We start from the raw sequence: 19,525 nt of genomic DNA, 5'->3' as shown, positions 1-19,525 counted from the left end.
GGATCATGAGATCACAGCACCTTCAGAGCTCCCCAGAACTGTTGGCATTTGTACCACCAGTCAAAAGGAGGAAAACGACGCCGGACTGATGAATTTCCCCAGTTTCAGGTGTAGGCCTATATATATGTACATGTGTAAATGAGTAATAAGTGCACTGTGATGATATTTTTCAAGGATCCTAATTTTCTGTGATTCTGCATTCAAGCTTCAATATCTTTGCTTTGACGGAGCGTACAATGATGCCACCACGTGAGTGTTTACTTTATCCTATTTTCATCATATTTCCTTAATTTTGTCAAAATCAAAAGCAAAGATCATGTTCAATTTTTACTTAAAACATCAGACCCGTTTACAACTTTGCATAATTACTATACAGTTTTATGGCATCCGTATGTCTGTAACAGTACCCAGTACAGTTTCCCGATCGCTTCTACGTGCCCACACTATATTGATCGTTCAGTGTATGTGATTTTCTTTGAGACCACTAGAATAGTTTTTGTTTACTGCCTCAGTTTATACGCTTAAAAAACATCGTGTGATAAGAAAACAGCCGTAACTCGGCATCGGCAGTGATCCGGCGGTGCTGACCCGGTGACCGGGGTCACAGAGTATCGGGTTACGGGGAGTGCCGCGGGCTGGCGGTTTGACTAAGTTGGCGGTCGGTAACAGCCGTGAGTGAGTCGTAAGTGTCATGACGTGGTGGAATCAGGCGCTCGTCAATTTTTGGGCATATGAAGTTATAGATAACAACTTAAAGGTTGTTCATTTGCCTTGTTTTTGATGAAAAAAATATCTATTTATCTTGAATAGAAGTTGAAATATTTGCCATTGAAGGAAGTGGGTGGGGTCGCCTAGTTTCAGAAATAAAACTAGCGAGAAAATGGCCCCCAACGTTTGGTGACTTCCATAGCTCAAGAGTCCTTCGAAACGACTTTAGTCGCCGACTTGACCAGGCACACTAAATATAATTAAATAAATAGGCCTAACAAACTGCACTGAAGTAAATACCAAAGAAAGTCACTATATGATAGCTGAAAGTTGATGAACCTCTGTGAATGTGTTTCTTGGGCTGTGAAGGTTGGTTTTTTTTCAAGTTCTTAAAAAATGTTATCATGGCTTCAGCATTCTAAACTGGTGCGGTTCTTGAGGGTTTTTCACAATATAAGTAGGCCTACTGTAAGCGTTAACCCTTAAAATCCTTTATGCTAAAAACAGGGGATATAACTCCAGATGACTCTGCTGCGAGCAGAAAGTATCGATAAAGTCAGAAAAGCAGTTCTACACCAAGGTTTGGAATTTTTGCAAGTTTTTTTTTTTTTAAATGAGTGACCATCAGGCTGCAATATTTTTGACATTTTTTATCCTGAAGCAGACCCCAATGATGACTCTCAGTCGTTTATTTCGATAGATATGACTGTTGAAGACGATTGCAATGTTTTGCATAACATCGATGATGATTTTGATGATAGTGGAAGTGGCAGGGGATCACCACTAGAGCTGCCAGAGGCTAGGTCTACGGCTGGGTCTAAAAGTGCTTAAACTGAAATGGAGTCAGGGATCATACACAGGTACAAGACTTTACTTATAGAGTTAGTCCTTAAAACCAGTGTTTTTACCTTTTCCCCTTTTGTCCAGACTGTGCATTCAGATATAAATAACATTTTCAAATTTCAGTAAAATCTGCCAGCAATTAAAGACACAGTAAATAAAACAATGAACCAGCCTGATTTTTTTCTAGTATCTCGATTTTAATTCAGGATTCTTGAGAGGTATGAAAAAAAAAGAATCCAGGGTTTTCAGGGTTAATCAACGTTTTTCCATAAAATCCACACATAAAGGTGTTTCTGAATGGACATACAAGGTGTTGAGCCAAAAAACAAAAATTTGAATTTCAAATTGACCGAAAAATGCTGATTTTTTTCAATTTCATTTTTTTGACGAGCGCCTGATTGCACGACGATGCCTCACCTATTTGTAATCTTATAAACTATGGTCAAAGAAACAAACAGGTCTGTGGGAGAGCCACTGGGAAAACCAGAAAAATAATAAATTATATGAAATTAAACCCAAACTAGAACAGCGAAATCCTTCGGATCTCTCCAGAAGAGACGAAGTCATTTTTACTCGATTGCGCATCGGACACACGGCCCTGACCCACAAATACCTCCTACAGGGAGATGAGAAGCCGTTCTGTGTCGGATGCGACACAGATTTTACCATTAGACACATTTTAACAGAATGTCTAGACTTTGGAGAGATCCGAAGGAAATATTATAAATGCAAGAAATTGCAGGATATTTTTTCCGTCGTTGTTCCCAGCAGAATTTTAAATTTTATAAAGGCCATTGGCCTTTATGGCGAGTTGTAGAGTGAATTTGATATTATTTAAAATTTTTATTGTTACTTAAAAGTTGTTTTAGATCACAAATATATTTACACCGAATTTGAATATTTTAACTTTTTAGCATTTTAAAGTAAATTAGTTAGCCAGTCGTGAAGTGAACTTTCGCAGAAGTGAACAACTTGTGTTTCGCGCGCTCATATGACCTTAGCAGTTGCGAGCGCCGTAAAACCTTATACTATACTATACTATACTAAACAAACAGGTTCCACAGTTTAAACATCTGATGCCAAATGTTCCACAGAAATAAATTGAAAAATTGGAATGACTAAAGATAGTTTCAATAAAATTAAAATGGGCCAAATCCTGATAAATTGGAATCCCTCAGTGGCTACGAAAATGAAAGTTCTGAAGTACTATGTGTGGTCAACCCTTCTATACGGCTTAGAATGCTGCCTATTCACTAAAGAATGTTAAAATAAAATAGAAGCAACAAAAATGTATTTTTTTGGGAGCTGAGAATTTCTTGGAAGAAAAAGAAATCAAATGAGGTAGTACTTGAAGAAGCCCACGTTTTTGCTGGTAAATTTGAAGGCAAAGGAAGCAGGGCTAGACTCTGAGCAACTTACTAGGAAAGCCTATACAGAAGTGAAAGAGATCGATCAGGATAATAATAATGTAGCTTTTTGTGAGCATCCAAGCAAAGGAATGAATGGCAAGCCAGGAACACTGATGCCTTCACAGATGGCACTTGATGAGATTGTGATGACCAACTGATACAGGAAGCCAAATTTTTCCCTTTTTTCATAAGGCTATCCATTACTTCTCCAAAACAAAAATCATACTGTTCAAAAATACACTTCCTTATCCTTGTAATCATTTAACTGTTACTTCACTGAACGTTCTTGCTATAATAAAGCCCTTAGGTTCAATAATTAGGAAGCACGACGTTAACTACCACATGTACACGGACGACACTCAGCTGTACAAGTCTGTGTAACCAACAAATTTCAATTGTCTAGTTACCAGCATGGGAAAATGTACTGTGGAGGTAAAAAAACTGGATGATATCAAACAGACTTAAAATGAATGATGATAAGACCGAAGTACTGTTTTGCAATGCCAAACCAGGGATATTGCTTTGCAATTTTGACCATATATGTATTGGGAATGATAACATCTTTTTCACAGATAAAGCAAAAAATATAGGCGTTTATTTTGACTGCAAACTCTCTATGCACCATGACATAAACCATCTATGTAAAATAATCTATTTAGAACTACGCAGAATAGGACAAATGTCAACATATCTTAGTGTTGATTCCAAGAAAACCCTCATCTCTTCTTTTGTCCTTTATAAGTCTAGACTACTGCAATTCTTTGTTTGGAAACCTTCCCACTGAAACGTTAAATAGGTTTCCGCGGCTCCAGAACCAAGCTGCTCGCATAATTTTTTTTTTATCTCTCAAAGAGCATAACACCAATGCTATTTCAACTACATTGGCTCCTGGTGAAAGCACGAATTCAGTACAAAATTTGTTCTTTGTTTTAAGTGCGTCAACAACATTGCACTATCATATCTTTGTGACATGGTCATTGAATATATACCATCTCAGCGTTTAAGATTGGCGAGGAAAAGACTTTTAAGACCTGTCCAAAGCAAAAGTCAGAGACTTGGAGGGAGAGCTTTTTATCACCACGCCCCCTCCCTGAGGAACGCTTTACTAGCTCATCTACGGGAGTCTACCACTTTATTAAAAATTTATATCAGCACTTAAAACGCATTTGTTTCAGTCCAGCTTCAATCTGTAATTTCCGATATTCTTAATACAAATATTATTATGTTCTCTAGGTATCTATTATGTTCTTTCAGTATCGCTCATTCATGCTGTTCTGTTCTGTAAGAATTTATGACTGTGTGAATTCATCAATGTGTGCGAGGGTGTCTGGGTAAGCTTTGTGGGATTGTCTTTACTCAAGGATATACTGGAGAGAGAGAGAGAGAGAATAGACAGAGAGAGAGAGAGAGAGAGAGAGAGAGAGAGAAAGAGAGAGAGAGAGAGAGAGAGAGAGAGAGAGAGAGACAGACAGACAGACAGACAGACAGACAGACAGACGGACGGACAGACAGACGGACGGACAGACAGAGACAGGGTGAGAGAGAGAGAAAGAGGATTACTATAGGAGCTGTGCGCTGCATATGTTCTTTGTATTAAATTACAGTGCATTGAGCACTTTTTTGTGGAAATGCGCAATATAAAGGCAATTTATTATTATTATTATTTAATAAAAATGAATGCCATTTTATGTGCAAAAAACACAACATCGCAGATGAGAATGTCAATCAGGCCTATGAGAAACATAGGTACATGACCGGAGCTTGACCTCATCTTGGAGACCAGATTGGCTAGTAACTAAATGATCTAAAGTGGAACAGTCGTGAGCTGTGTGTGCAAGACTATGAGTGACCTCATGTGCCTAAATCAATACCTTCTTTCTTCTCTTGCGCAGGTGTGGAAGTCTGTTGACTTCCTTTCCCAGTGGGAGGGCGAGAGTCCGGCCCATAGATGGTAGGGGATAGCCCAGCTTCTTGCAGAACTCTCTGAAGATCCTCCATTTCACGGCTGGTGTTGGTGCCCATCTGGCCAGAGTAGGCTAAAAAAAAAAAAAAAATACTCCATTATTAGTCCCCACTACACTTCAGTTGTACAATAAGCTACAAAAATGGAGTAACGCCTGATGACTGGTGGTTTCCTTACCTTGCCACATTGCTTAAACATGCAGCAGACCTTGGAATCCTGAGGCCTTAGTCCCCCCTGTGCTTTAAGATATAAGGTGATAAAGTGTTATTCAGAACTGAGGGGGGGGGGGGGGGGGGGGGGGGGGAGGAGACTATCAATGTATTAAAAACAATTCACAAAATTTGGTTTTAAATTTTTTTGCCAGCCCTTTAGCCACACTTGAATTGAAAGGGTGGGGGTGGGAATGGGGGTTTCAAGCTTCTACTGGCAGCAAAACTAATCATATACCATGCACTAGCATGTACCTCTGCAAAAAACTCGCCATCTCACTGTAGCTGATTACATTTATAGTTCTCAATACGGAAAAACTATCGCTTTGTGCCATGTTTTTTTTCCCTCAAAATGTAAATTGTACATTATAAATTAACTTTAGATCGCTAAAACCCCTTGACAAGTGAAGATTATTTGTGAAAAAGCGACTATCGTGGCACAAGACGATCGCGCCCGACTTGTAGCTTAAAAAGGAAACGTGTTTGTTTTCAGGCGGCCAGTCGGGCGATCATCACGACCCAACCCAACCAGATCCCATCCGCAACAGGCACCCGGTATTATAGTTGATAGAAAGTTTTCAGCCGAATACATTATACAGAGAGTTTGACTACATTACTCATGTCTTGCAAAGCACCAAACCCTTAAGCTTTGAGCGGAGGGGAAGCAGCAACAGACGTTATTATTGCATTGTGATGTCTAACTGCTTCTTGCACTCCCTTCACCATTTCATTGATGTAAACCAATATAGGCCTATCGGGCACCCAGCCTCTTAAATAACCTGATAGTATTGATAGGGGCATTAAATCTATACTGCTGCTCTTGTGAAAACTGCTGCGAAATATCTGACGATACACACGCAACTTTTGAAAGATCAATACAGCCTTTGCATACTTGCAGCCGGGGGGGGGGGGTGTACCAAAAAAAGCATTTCTTCAACTCAAACGTATTTATAATATTTGAGTTGAACTCAACATAACTGTTTGAATTAAACATGTAAAGCAAAAGAGGTGTAGCGGGACCTGAGAAAAAGTTCAGCTTAACCAAAGATCAACTCAAGTCACTTCAACACAAGTGGAGTCCACTGTATACCAGAGTTAAAGTTCAGTGTATTAATGGTTACACAATAATATAACAGTGAGAAAGCTCATGGTGATGATGATAAGTCATCCCCCTGAAGAAAATATGGAAAAAGTGGAACTGCTATGGTTTTAAAAAGGCAACTATTTTCATGTTGAGAATTCCATTAATTTCACAAAAGAACTTTAAGTGACAAAAGTAATTGTTCATAAAAACAAACTATAAATGTATTTTAAAAAATACATATATAACATCCAGTCACCCTACTGTTCCACATTGTCAACAATCTTACTACTAGAAGTATGGAGGAAAACAGAAATCACACTTCCGCAACAAACTCAAAGAAGGAAAAAAAAGTTAACATTTATTTTCATTTTAAAAAGTACATTCAATTCTGCATATTATGTGCCAAAGATACACCATTCTGTTGTAAAATAAAGAGGGGCCATTATAGTACATCCTACAATTCCCAGTTATTACCTTTGAAGCTGGAAATTTTATATCATGACTTCTTGCTCTCAAGCCTCCTGCAATAATCTATCTCTTCTAGATATATACATAATACTATATACCAATGGAAAGGGAATTGGACAGTCTTTCAGACATAGGTAACAGATTTCATATTTTACTTGTTACTAAAAATAGATGCAGAAATAGAAATCGGATTTCCCTACCAATCACAAAGAAGGGGGAAAAAAGTGTTTGACAATTTAGAGTTAACATTCATTTCATGAGAAAGTTCATTCAATTTTGCATGTCATGTGTCAAAGACTCTTCACTGTTCAAAAATAAATAAACAAGTGCACCGTTCTTGTGCATTCTACAAATTTCCACATCTTGACAAATGCCTTCAACAAAACAACACAAAACTAATTAGAATGTAATACAATGATATTAAGTGATAAAATAATTCCCCCCCCCCCCCTCCCCTGAAATCAGCAAATTTGCATGAAACAAGAAGACAGTGGCATTCAAGGAATGAAAATGATTGTTCTAAAGTTGAGTTTCAGTTTAGTATGGGGTTTTACGGCACTCGCAACTGCATAAGTGTTCAAAAGTGAATGCCGAATGTTGTATCATCTGTCTACCCCATCACAGGTTTATGTACAAAACAATTTCTCTTCTGGCTAAAACAGTCAACAAATCAATAAAACTCATCAGGGGTTAGCTTAGTCCAAGTGCTGTACAGTGACGGCTTTTCAACACCTTGCACATCTGTATACCGATTGATGTAGCTGCATATCTGTCCCACCCTCTGAGCACAAAAGAACTGCTTGAAAAATGCAGCTGGGTAAATTTTAATGCTTGAACTGCGGGGAGTTAATCTGGCCTCAATTAGTGTGGAAAAAATCGAATTAGTGAAGACAAATTGATACAAACTGCTGTGCAAAGTAGGGATGACACTGATTTACCCGTTCAAGAGATATTTGAGGATGTTGTTGTTTTGTTGTTGTTTTCAAATCCCTTTAGCTGCGAGCATTTCGCTCTTGGCAGCGCAATGTCTCCCTCAAGTAACCACATGTCCTTGTCAATGCCAGAGTAGAGCAGGCTTTGTAAGTCTGTAGGTGTGTGTAGGAGCTTGTGTCGAAGAACTGCCAGGTTTGGGCAGTGAAGGAGAAGATGTTCAACGGTCTCCTCGTGGTAGTCACAGTGTCTGCAATGGGGTTCCCACATGGGGTTGATTCTGTTTATGTGCTTGTTGGTGTGTAAGTGTCCTGTGCGGGCTCTGAAGATCAATGTCTGATCGGCTCTACATAAAAGATTCGAAGGGTCTTTGGGGTTGGGTTTGTCCATGTACCCGAAGAGAGATCTTCCTGTTTCTGCGTTGGCATATCTGTTAGCCACTCGTCTCTGTTTTTGGCTTGGATGATCCCTCTGCAGGCCTGTAAAGAGGCGGTTGTGTCTGTCTGGGGCAGGCTCGCTCCAGTCTTCGATAGATGGTCTGCAGTCTCATTCCCTTGTACTCCAGAATGGCCAGGCACCCACTGCAGTGTGACCCGGACGCCATAGGAAGTGCCCATCTGTTTTACAAGGCTGAGGATGTTCCCGTCACCTCTGTAGTCTTCTCCTCCTTCGACGGCTTGGAGTACTGACATTGAGTCAGAGAAGACAACAACATCCCCTGGTGTTATTGCGCCTTCAAAAAAGTCTTGGGCGATCTGTTCCAAGGTCTTTACTATGGCGATTCTCTCTGCGTCATAGTTAGAGCTGTATGTCCCACATGGGCCAAATAGTTGGGTCTGCTTCTTCTGTCCAAGGTTGTTTCTATATTTGATGGTAGATCCGTATCCAGAATTCCGTGTAGCGTTTGTTGCTGACCCATCTGTGTATGCATGGATTTAAGTTTCAGCATACGAATCCACTGTCTCCAGGGCGCTAGTTCTGAGGATTTCTTGTGGTGTGGTCTTGAAACAAGAAGGGTCTCGTCCTTATTGTGATTTCTGGTGTCTGCCAATATGGAGGTTCGCTGCTGATGTTGGTGATTGGTTCTCTGTTCTTGAGTGGGTCAAACTCCTCAAGTAGTTTTGTTGCTTCTCGCATAAAGGAGGTCTTCTGGATGCATGTTCTTGGTTCCCACTCATCTGCCATTTTCCTGTTTTCGTTCGTGTCTTCTAGCCGCACAAATCTTTCATAGGTTTCAAGTGTAGCACTCTTTCTTCTGAGGTCCAGTGGTTCTATGTTGGTGTGGATTTCGCAGGCGCTTGTAGGCGTGGTCTTCATCACGCCAGAAACAAATCTGAATGCTTGGTTCTGTACTCTGTCAAGCTGTGCCAGGGAATTTTGGCTGGCTATGGATTGTAGTGGTAGGGAGTAGTCAATCACAGATCTGACATACCCTATATAAAGTTGTCGGAGGGCTGCTTTGTCAGCTCCCCAGTTGAGTGATGAAAGGTGTTTCAGGAGGTTTAGTCTGCAGGTGGCTTTCTTGGTCAGCTCCCCTAAGTGCTCTTTGAAAGACAGCTTTCGGTCCAGTTGAACACCAAGGTACTTGGGATAATCCTCATGTCTGATGGTGGTTCCATTGATCTTAAGGTTTACCTGACTTGCTGTAACTTTGTTTTTGAGGCTGAAGAGTCCAAAAACAGTCTTGTCTGTGTTGATATCCATCTTCCATAGCTGGCAGTAGGACGAGATAGTAGTCAGGTCTGCATTGATGGCTTGCTCTTATGTCACTTCCTTTGCTCCATATGAGTAAGTCGTCAGCATAGAGTGCTTTCTGGCAGGAGATGACATCTGGCAAGTCGTTCATGAACAACAGGAAGAGGGTACAGCTGTGTGCTGACCCCTGTGGGAGGTCTTCCTCGAGTGTCCTCTGTGAAGAAATCTTGCTGTCCCATGACGTCTGGATAGTTCTGCAAGACAGAAAGTTCTTGATCCAGCTGTACATTCTTCCTGCTATCCCAAGCTTTTGCATTTTGTAGAACAGTCCCTGTCTCCACACATGGTCATACGCCTGCCTCAGGTCGATGAAGACAGCCACAACATTGTCTTTATCTTGAAAGGCATCGCTGGTCTTCTGGGCAAATCTGATGAGGTGGTCCATAGTTCTTTTGCCTTTCCTGAATCCTGCCTGAGATGTGCTGATTGTTCCGGTGCTTTCCATCCACCAATACAGTCTGTCGTTGACCATTCTCTCGACGACCTTCCCCAGGCATGATGTTAAAGAGATTGGTCTGTAGCTTGAAAGCTGGCTTGCTGGTTTGTCCTTCTTTAATATCGGTGTGATGTTTGCTTTCTTCCATTCTGTTGGGAGCTGTCCCTCATTCCAGGTCCTGTTGTAGAAACCAAGGAGCATGGAGAGGGAAGAGTCTGTCAGGTTGAGGATCATCTCATTGGTGATGTGGTCTGGTCCTGGGGCCTTTCTCTTTTTACACTTTTTGAGGGCTGCCTTCAATTCCGTCAGAGTAAACTCCTTCTCAAACACCTTCAGGTTTGCCTTGGGGGTCTGTTCTACCCTTTTGGTTAGCTGCTTTATTGCATGGCTCACTTTGTTCTGGTTTCCTTTCTTGTTGATGCTAGCAAAGTATTTATTCATAACCTCAGCTCTGCATGTTTCTCCTTTCTCATTTGGTTTCATTGGGGCGGGTTTTTTCCTTTTTTTTATACCTGAGAGATTGGTAAGCAGTATCCAGGCTTTCCTCCCGTCCTTACGCAGGTCTAGTTCTCCACAGTGTTTCTCCATGTTTGTCTTTTCGCACTTTTGGTCTTCAGTTTTACCTTGGCAGTCAGGTAGTTGTTGTGCTTTCTTTTTTAGGCTGTTGGGTTCTTCTCAGCACGCCGTCTGGCTTTCTTTCTGGCCTTGGTCAGTTGTTCAAATTCTTTGTCCCAATAAGGGCGAAACTTCTTAGGGTTCCCTCTTGGAATCGCTTCCTTAGCAGATGTCTTTAGTGCTGTGGTGATGTCCTTGTAGCACTCATCAATTGGGTTGGTCGTGCATACATCCAGGAGTCTACTTTCGGATTTCTGTTGGTAGAGCTCCCAGTTTGCTTTCTTGTAGTTCCAACTGCGTCTTATGAGGTTAGTCGGTTCTCGTTTCCTGTTGCTGGATATTTGCAGTAGGATTGGGCGGTGGTCACTTCCTATGTCATCTAGGACAGTCATGGAGCAGTGCGGGTGAAGGTCAGCGGAGACCAAGGTCAAGTCTGGTCTGCTGAGAGTTCCGCTGGCTCTATGAAGTAGGGTGGGAGGTGTCTTGTCATTCTGAGGTGAAATGAGGTTGCTTGATCTCAGTAGTTCTTCTAGAACTGTTCCAGTCGAGTCTGTATCACTGTAACCCCACAGTGGAGAGTGTCCATTGAAATCTCCCGCAAGAATGGTATGTTTATGGTCTGTATTCGGGAAGTTGCGCTGAAGAGTAGATCTCGGTGGGCAGTATACTTTATAGAAGATGTAGGTTGTTCCATCCGACTGCTGCACATTCACTTCCTGCATGTCAGTTTCGTCATCGGTTTCTAGGTGAGAAACCTCAGCGGTGATGTCATTCGGAATGAGGGTTGCGATACCTTGACATTTGGTGCACTTGCAGTGGTACATTGTGTAGCCTGTCAAATGGAGCTCTATCCGCTTGGGTAGTTGGGTTTCCTGTAACAGGGCTACATGAATTCTTTAGTCTGACAGTGTCTTTGCAAACTCCATTTTCTTGTTCTGTATAGATGAGATGTTCAGTTGGAGTATATTCAGTGTCTGTGTGTTGCTTGTGGCCCCTACACCTGTAGTGTGGGTCCCAGTAGCTGACTTGTCACTCCCGCCCCCGGGTGAAGGCAGAGAGTGCGGACCTTGATAACCGAGGTGACATCCGAGCTCGTATAGTTTCATTTGTCGTAGAGGCATTTTATTGGTTAGGGGGTTGTGAAGGCTTGTATGCATCCCTGTAGGAACTCAGGTAGGTGGGAGTCTTGTCCTGACACTGGCTTGTATCCAAACATCTTGCCACAAGAGAACAAAGGTGCAATGTTCACTGTCCTGTTTTCCATCAACCTTCACGGGGATTTCTTAGACAGTAGACAACCGTAGGGGGTGTAGGCACACTCTAGTTCTGGGAGATGGGAGCCACAAAGTGCAACCAATGACAAGTGATCATCTGAGCAGTCCAGTAAGGGGTCCTATTGAGTAAGGGGTAACGCGTTCCTTCCACAATGAGTCGTCTGCATCACCAAGCGCAGCTTGCGTTTGCCCAATCCCCGCCACCTGCTGTCTCCTGGCTATCTGCTATCAATATTTCCGTTCATGGGGCAGAATAATTAGAGGGGTGGCCAAATCTACTCCGACAGAGGATCGTCACGTCATGGGTCAGTGAGCATTTGCCAGGATATCTGTAGGGACGTCATCTGTTTTCAGGCAGCCTATTCCTTAAAGCTACAAGGCCTTCTGGGTCTGCAGAGACATCATCTCACAATGAGTCATCTGGCAGTCTGTGGGTACCATGCCCCGTCTGTAGACCTCCCACGGGAGGGAGGAAAGAAGATGTCGACAGTGAGTTCCTGAATGAACAGGTTGGCCTGCTGTGACGCCAGACCTACCATAATGGTGGATGTGTATGAACCCTTCTACGAGCCGAAGGGTCGTTGCTCACTTCGCACCTCACAGGGCTATGGTACCTCCTGGCCAGAGCTCCGTCTGCAATCCCTACTCCTATGCACAGAGCAGGGGTCCCCAGGCTGCTCGACAAGGACGGGGAGTTGACTTGGTAGAGGTTGGCTTGCCAGAGAGCGTCTGGGGTTTCACCCTCAACCCTTACAGCCCATATTTGAGGATAAGTTGCACCACAAATTTTTGACCACACTATAGATGTATATATCACAAATTTGAATCTCAAATTAGAGGGTAGGCTACTGACAGTATGCTCTCTAATGGCAATTTCAGCAAAGCTTAGTTTGAGTAATAGAAGCATACGAGTGTCATCATGGTGAAATAGATCAAGTGCTCATCAAAATAATGAAATTGAAGAAACCTAGATTTTTCTGCCCAGTTTTTCTTTTTTCTTAACACCTTACATAACCCATTTTAAAACACATTTTCATGTGGATTTTACTGGGGGGGGAAAAGGTTGATCAAAGGTACAAAAAATATATAAATGCAGTTTCAAAGAATACTCAAGTTTTGGAAGTCACCAAACTTTAGTGACCATTGTTTTGTATATTTTACCTGTAACACAAGCAACCCCACCTTCTTCCATCGCAATAAATATGTGTGTGCGCCCAGAGAAAGGTACCAAAAGTCACTCCAGACCGTTTTGAGCAACAGGTTGATAATGACAAAAATCACTTTTTTGACCAAAACGTGTCTCCATAAAAAAAAGGATAAATCCAATTTTTTTTTACAATGTACTTAAAGGGTTTTCATTGATTTGACCTCTGAATGTTTTATTTTGAATTATTTTGAGGGAAGGGTAAAATAAAAACAAATAATGAAAACTGCTTTTAAAAGGTGTTAAAATCTATTGTTGAAGCACGTTTTCTCTTCCCTGCTATGTTTTACCATTGAATTCCATTCATGATATCGATGTCAACTGAATGCCAAATTTGAAATATATTTTCCATGAATAAATACATTTAAAAAATCATTTTTTTAGTTTGTATGTGTTCTCACGTTTGTTAAACTTAAAAGCTCATTTTTTGAAAATGATATGTTTATACCCACCTCGCAAAATGTGCAATATCTCAAAAACTACTTAAGATATCTAAAAAATTCGAAAACCCCTGTGTTCAGAATTGAATTTCCTATAACGTACAACCCATAACTCAAAATGGGCAAAATCCGACTTTAGGTACCTTTCTTTAGGCACACACATATTATCTCGACTTCTATTCAAGATAGAAGGTTTCTTTTTTTTCAAAAGCAAGACAAATACACAAGCTTTAAGGTGATACTAATAACAATATGCCCAAAAATTGATGAGCCTCTGTTTCCATCGCATTGTGATATGTACTGACACAAGAGAAATTATTAAGTGTTCAGAATGAGCAAGACCAACAGATAGAAACAGCAAAGCTGTCTTCAGAGAAATTTGGGCCTGCAACCCGTAACTTGCGTGCGCAACTGTTGCCCTCTACTCAACTTTTGCGCAACTTTTGCCATTTCTGTGAATTCGCGAATTTTAGCCAATTTTCCGCAAAAGTTGGAAAAAAAATATAAAAATTTTGTAAAAAATAACCGAAACTTTCTTCCATGACTAAAAATGATGCCGCCAAGTGGGACAATTCGCACCTGAAACAGACTACCACTTTTCCTTTGTGTGGGCTACCCGGTGCCCATTGCGGATAGGCTATAGGATCGGGTTGGGTCAGGTCGGATCGGGATGATTGCCCAATTTGTTGCCTGAAAACAAACACATTTGTTTTTAAGGCAACGCGTCAGGGGCGATCGACTTGTGCCACGATAGCCGCTTTGAGCCATTAATCTGGCGACCGACCGGATCCGACCCCCCAATAGTCCTATTCGGACAGATCATCTTCTGTCTAGATCTACAGATAGAGTAAATCAATTATAAACACGATCCTCTAATTACTTAGCTTGCTTGGTTCCGTAGCACCAGGTAAATAGATCTAGTATAAAAATTTGTGAAAGACTTTAATTCTTAGGCTAGGAGGGTAGATTGTAGACCTAGACATGGATAGATTCATCAAGAAAACCCCAAAAAGGGACGTTCAACTATAATCGTAAGTACGGAAAGGGGGACGCGGTCTTAAACCAATGTAATATTACACTTTTGTGAGGTGAAAAAATAAGAAGGAAAATAGTTTATATGACAACATAATTTTTTTTTAAATAACACATAAAAGTAACTATATTCACTTAGAGCGTTAAGCACGACATATCCGTGGCGATACATTAGGTCCTCGAGCGGCCATCTCCCATTTTATACACTGGTAGATATACATACATGCAGTTGATTACACAGGTGTGGTTAAAGTGGTAAAATGACACCGTAAATTTTCCAAGAAAAGTTCCGCTTGTACCGTATTTAATTATCTAAAATGTGAGTAAGCATGTTTTTCATGAATACTGTGTAAAGCGCATAGATTAGAACAATTACTGTAACATAGATTTGGGCAATATAAATATAACACAGCGGTTATAGAGCGCCCATTTAGTTTCGGCTGGCGCGAGGCAAGCAAGCCCGCGCTTCCCCAGGTCACGGGGTCATTTACCTGCACCGCCGGGGATTTCCCTAATCAGCCGAACACCGGCAGCGCTCTTGTATTTTTTGCAAAGTTTACCAGCACAGTGAGCCAAAGCTAATGTAAGATGAATATTTTAATAAAGACCACGTAAATATTCAACATATTAAGGAAGAAAATGAAGAAATCGGAAGAACATGGTACATTACACTTAAAAGCTGTGAAGTTCTCAAAAAGGGGACTTAATTTGATAAATGTGTCATGGGTAATCAATTATAAACATCGATTTAAATATGATTGCCCCCAACGAATTCAATCAAATTTGCACACAGGACTGAGAACATAATGAAATTTGTACTGACAAAGGGGCATATGCACGAAGTTTCTGGATCCGTAATTATTCAGGTTTGAAGTTGATTTTTGCAATACTCTTGCTTTGCGACCTTGTTTTTTCATAGCGATATCCACGATACATGTAACTACAGGACAGATCTTTTCTTGCCGATACACTTATGAAAACACAACCTAAACACAAAATACAAAAAGAACACAATATTGCTGGACTGGAGGAATTATCTCATTTTTCCGCTGTAAGCTTTCGTCTTTTGATGGGTGGTGCACACGACAGAGTAGCTCAGGGTGGGTTTGGACGTGTTGTGACTGCATGGTTGTTTTGACGTGTTTTTCTTTGTCTGTTAGGCCACGGTTGCATGAATGAGATCACCCCCTTGCTCACAATGGAAGGCCATTCCAAACCCACATTTTTGTATCCAAGGAACGCAGTGTTTCTCAAGGATATGTTGTTTGGGGATGACCTTTTCTTTTGATCGATTTTGATTGAGTAGCACGTGTTTTACGGCACTATCGACTCAAGACCTTTTATTTGCCAACTATGTTTCTGTATAAAGACATATATCGTGTGATGCATGACTGAATAGTGGTATTCTCTCTAAAGTGATTGGCTTTCCATGTGCAATTACTGTGTGGATATCTTTGAAAGTGTCTTTTACGTGAACAAATTTCTCTCTCAGAACAATTAATGCGGTGTCTATTATGCTTTGATTTCGTGTACATGCAACTGTTCCTTTTGCTAAAAATGATGCTAGCTGTCTGTACACATGGGCTGTGATGTATTTATGGCAGTGGCTTCCTATAAATGAACGGCTGTGGTAGGCCTGTGGTGTGATGTTGTGTTGTTTGAGGATGTTATCAAATTCAGAGCAGGCAGGACTTGACCTTGGAATAAGCTCCTCAAACTCTAACTCTGACAGCTGATCATGTACACTAGAACCCTTCCTCTCAAATCTCTCTGCTTCTCGTGGATTATCCGACAAAATCTGACAGCCCTGTAACAATTGAATGTCCTCCTCGTTTTTTTCCAGCCCTCTTTCATTTTTTGCCGTAGATATGCACATTTTGTCCTATTCCAGGCGTGCAATTCTCCATAGATTGATGGACCAGCTGTACATCTATATCATGTGCCAGCTGTACATCTATATCATGGGCCAGCTGTACATCTATATCATGTGCAGCCTCCTCAAGAAGGCCATGATGTTTGAGCACAATGCCCACCATATGATCATGTTGAGTGTGGCACTCCATGACAAAAATATTGTTAAAAATGACAACGAAATTCAGATGTAGTAGAGGCAAGAAAACTAAAAACAGCAAGGATGAATGTTCAGAGTGGTGGGTTGGTATTTTTTAAAAATCACAGAAAATCATAGAATAACTTCGTGCATTTGAAACTTGCACATGTAAATGAAAATTGTCACCACAGTTGATACATGAATTTCTGTTTAAATCGTTGGGGGCCGGATTGAAATATCTAAATCCAAACTGAAAAAGTTCTAAACATTGAAGATGCCAGTTTGAAAATCACAGACTTACTTAAATCCCTTGTAAAACTGATATAATCGGACTTACAAGAAAACAAGTTATACCGGCCCACAGGTCAAACATAGCACGTTACAATGAAATCTCAATCGGCCTTGTAGCATTTATAGTTTCAGAGTTAGGAGGCTTTCAATTCGCACTAAAACGCCATATTTACTACTGCCCCGGCACAGGAGGAGTGGCGCTGCGGTCACCCCAATTAACCCCTCTGACAAGTGATTTATGACTACGCGCTGGGCTGTCGGGCCGGGCGGGCAGGGTGGTGAGGATGGTCGGGGAGGAACCGGGGAAGGAAAACTAAGTGAGCGGTCTGGATGGTATTTTATCCGCTGTGATAAATGACATATTATTATCATTATAACTACTATTATTATTATTATATTATAATATAAGCGAATAATGTAATATTAGTTATTACGGGATGGGGGGGGGGATGTAAGAAAAGCGTAAAGTGGGGGGGGGAAGTACCAAAAAAGGTGTAAGATTATATCTGAACAGCCCCAAACCACGCTGGTCACACCTGCCCAACATCAGCGAGAGTTTAAGAAGGACCTGACACATGTGTCAGGGGACAAACTGCTTTTGTACACCATGCAACCTCCAAGCAGTTTTTTTTTCTTGTTTGTAGACATTCACATTTACTTTTGATCTTGATCTAACAAAACTCTTGTTGGTTACTTTGATTGCAATTAGCACATCAACAAGGTATTCCAATAATTCCATGAATTTTTTTTAGCTATACACGTCTAGCAACTTTTCTTGCAACTTTAGCTAATTTTTCTTGCAACTTTTTGCAACTTTTGCTATTTCAAATGCAACTTTCTTTGAGGACAGGAACGGAGTGAAAAAAAAAAAAGTAGGAATTGTCAGTGACACACTCAAACGACCCCTTCAACTGAGCTGTTTGGGCAGAAAAAAGGGGGCTGTCAGGTGTCAGTCTGACTAGCGTATAAACCTGTTTCAAGTCAAGTGAACATGACTCAAGCAGCCCCAATGTATCATTTGCCAAGGCGAAGAGATGGCTACACAGAGAGAGAGAGAGTGCGAACAGACTGAGGGGAGTAGAAAGAACATTGCTTGCAAATGTAAAAACCTCAAAAAATTTGAGAGCCAGAACTTTAATAGAATCATGTTAGGAGGGTGTTGGACCCTAAAACAAAGGCATAAAGCAAAATTTCAACAAACCTGAAAGAACAGGCGTCTTCATGGCATCTGGTAGAGTTACCCCTAAGTTGTCCTGTGTGGTGTCACGAGAGTTAAGCTTGGGCGATGTTGTTGTGTTCAGCGTGGAGTCCATAGAGTCCAAAAGAGCCACTGTCAAGCCAGTAAGAGTAAGAGTCAAAGGAAGAATATTGAAGAACAAAATAGACGGAAAAAATACTACCTTCTCTCCTTCCATGGAGAAATTTGGATTTACACTAGCATGTTCATTTCTTAAATGAAATAATTCAATACAGACATCCTTAAAATATAAGGTCATCAAGGGGCATCAATGTCCCATCTTAAAAAATGGCATCTGATGTCTCCCTTCCATTTTGTGCTGTTAACCCCTTCATAACATTTCACATACATCATGTGACAATAGGCCATCCTCACAAACAGCGTACATTCTAAAAATCAGCTGACTTTTGTCATTTGTGTGGACCATAACATGTACAGTGCATTGTTTATGTATATATCTTTACACACTCCTAATGCACCCAAAGCACGCATTTCTGCTCTTGAGACTCAAAAAAGAACAGACAATGTAACTTGTCTTTCGTTAGACCTGCTGAAGTTAGAAATGCTAAATTGTACAAATATTTTGGACAAGTGTGAATGAAGGAAAATCAGTATAAAAAAACGGCACTTTAGGAACATGAGCGACATAACATTGGTGTAGATACTCAGAAAAGATGGTATGTGCACATATAGAAAGCTGTAATTGTGCAACCTTATCCATCTGGCACACAATTCGCTACGAAGTAATTCCTCCAAATACCACTTTATGTGTCCAATATAATCATGAATATTCGCATATTTTCTCAAAAGTTTATAAGAATTACCCTGAAGTCTCTGTAAGAAAAAGTACAAACCGATTTTAGGGCCAAAAGACATCTACAATGCAATACATGAACAGTATCAGTTACACTTCTGAAATATTCTTTACATTTCTTGACAATGGTAAGTCTAGGTTTTGTTAGTTGACTGAATAACAGGGATGACTTCTCGTAATTGGGTTTCAAGAATAATTTCTGGCTTTCCAGTGACACTGAATCAACACCAGACTTTTCCAGCTTTTATTTTCGTTTCCTTGACCATTTGCAATAACTGACAATGTTCTTATTTCTTTACATTCACAAGTGTCTGTGCATATTTCCGACACAAAAACTAAGAATGAATGTGTTAGCTGTCATTATTTTTTTTATTCCATACAAGAAGTTTATCTCTACCTTCCCATGTATTTTTGTGGGTTTTTTAAATTGCATAATGTGTCTTTCTTAATTGTATGCAGGCTGCAAAATACACAGCATGATTCATGAACAAACGCAGAGTAACTTTCTCTTGTTTAAAGGTAAAACAAGAGCTAACATTGAGTGTCTTTAGTTAAAAAATGCAGACATGCATCTTTCTTCTCCTATAACTTGACTATTACTACTTGCACAGATTTAAGATTTCTCATAGTAAAAGACATGATATTCGTTAAACAGTTTAACACAGATTTCGGAGAGATCTGTAGTAGTAGTAGTATAAGGTTTTACGGCGCTCGCAACTGCTAAGGTCATATGAGCGCGCGAAACACAAGTTGTTCACCTCTG

The 19,525-nt window shown here is 40.7% G+C and overlaps 1 protein-coding gene across 1 annotated transcript in view; it reads right to left on the bottom strand.

Moving 5' to 3' along the window:
• Positions 1 to 4,831: 4,831 nt before the first annotated feature.
• LOC101850059 (dentin sialophosphoprotein) overlaps positions 4,832 to 19,525 on the bottom strand; it is a gene marked incomplete at its 3' end in the record, with an annotated part of 91,344 nt that continues 76,650 nt past the window's right edge. Inside the window, 2 exon segments of the mRNA XM_035973654.1 lie at positions 4,832 to 4,996; positions 17,913 to 18,041. Coding sequence (XP_035829547.1) covers positions 4,832 to 4,996; positions 17,913 to 18,041 — 294 coding nt within the window.

Source organism: Aplysia californica, unplaced genomic scaffold (assembly GCF_000002075.1).
Source record: "Aplysia californica isolate F4 #8 unplaced genomic scaffold, AplCal3.0 scaffold00029, whole genome shotgun sequence".
In the NCBI taxonomy this organism is placed as follows: domain Eukaryota; kingdom Metazoa; phylum Mollusca; class Gastropoda; order Aplysiida; family Aplysiidae; genus Aplysia; species Aplysia californica.
The sequence above is the reverse complement of the archived record's forward strand: the minus strand, read 5'-3'. Positions and strand labels throughout refer to the sequence as shown.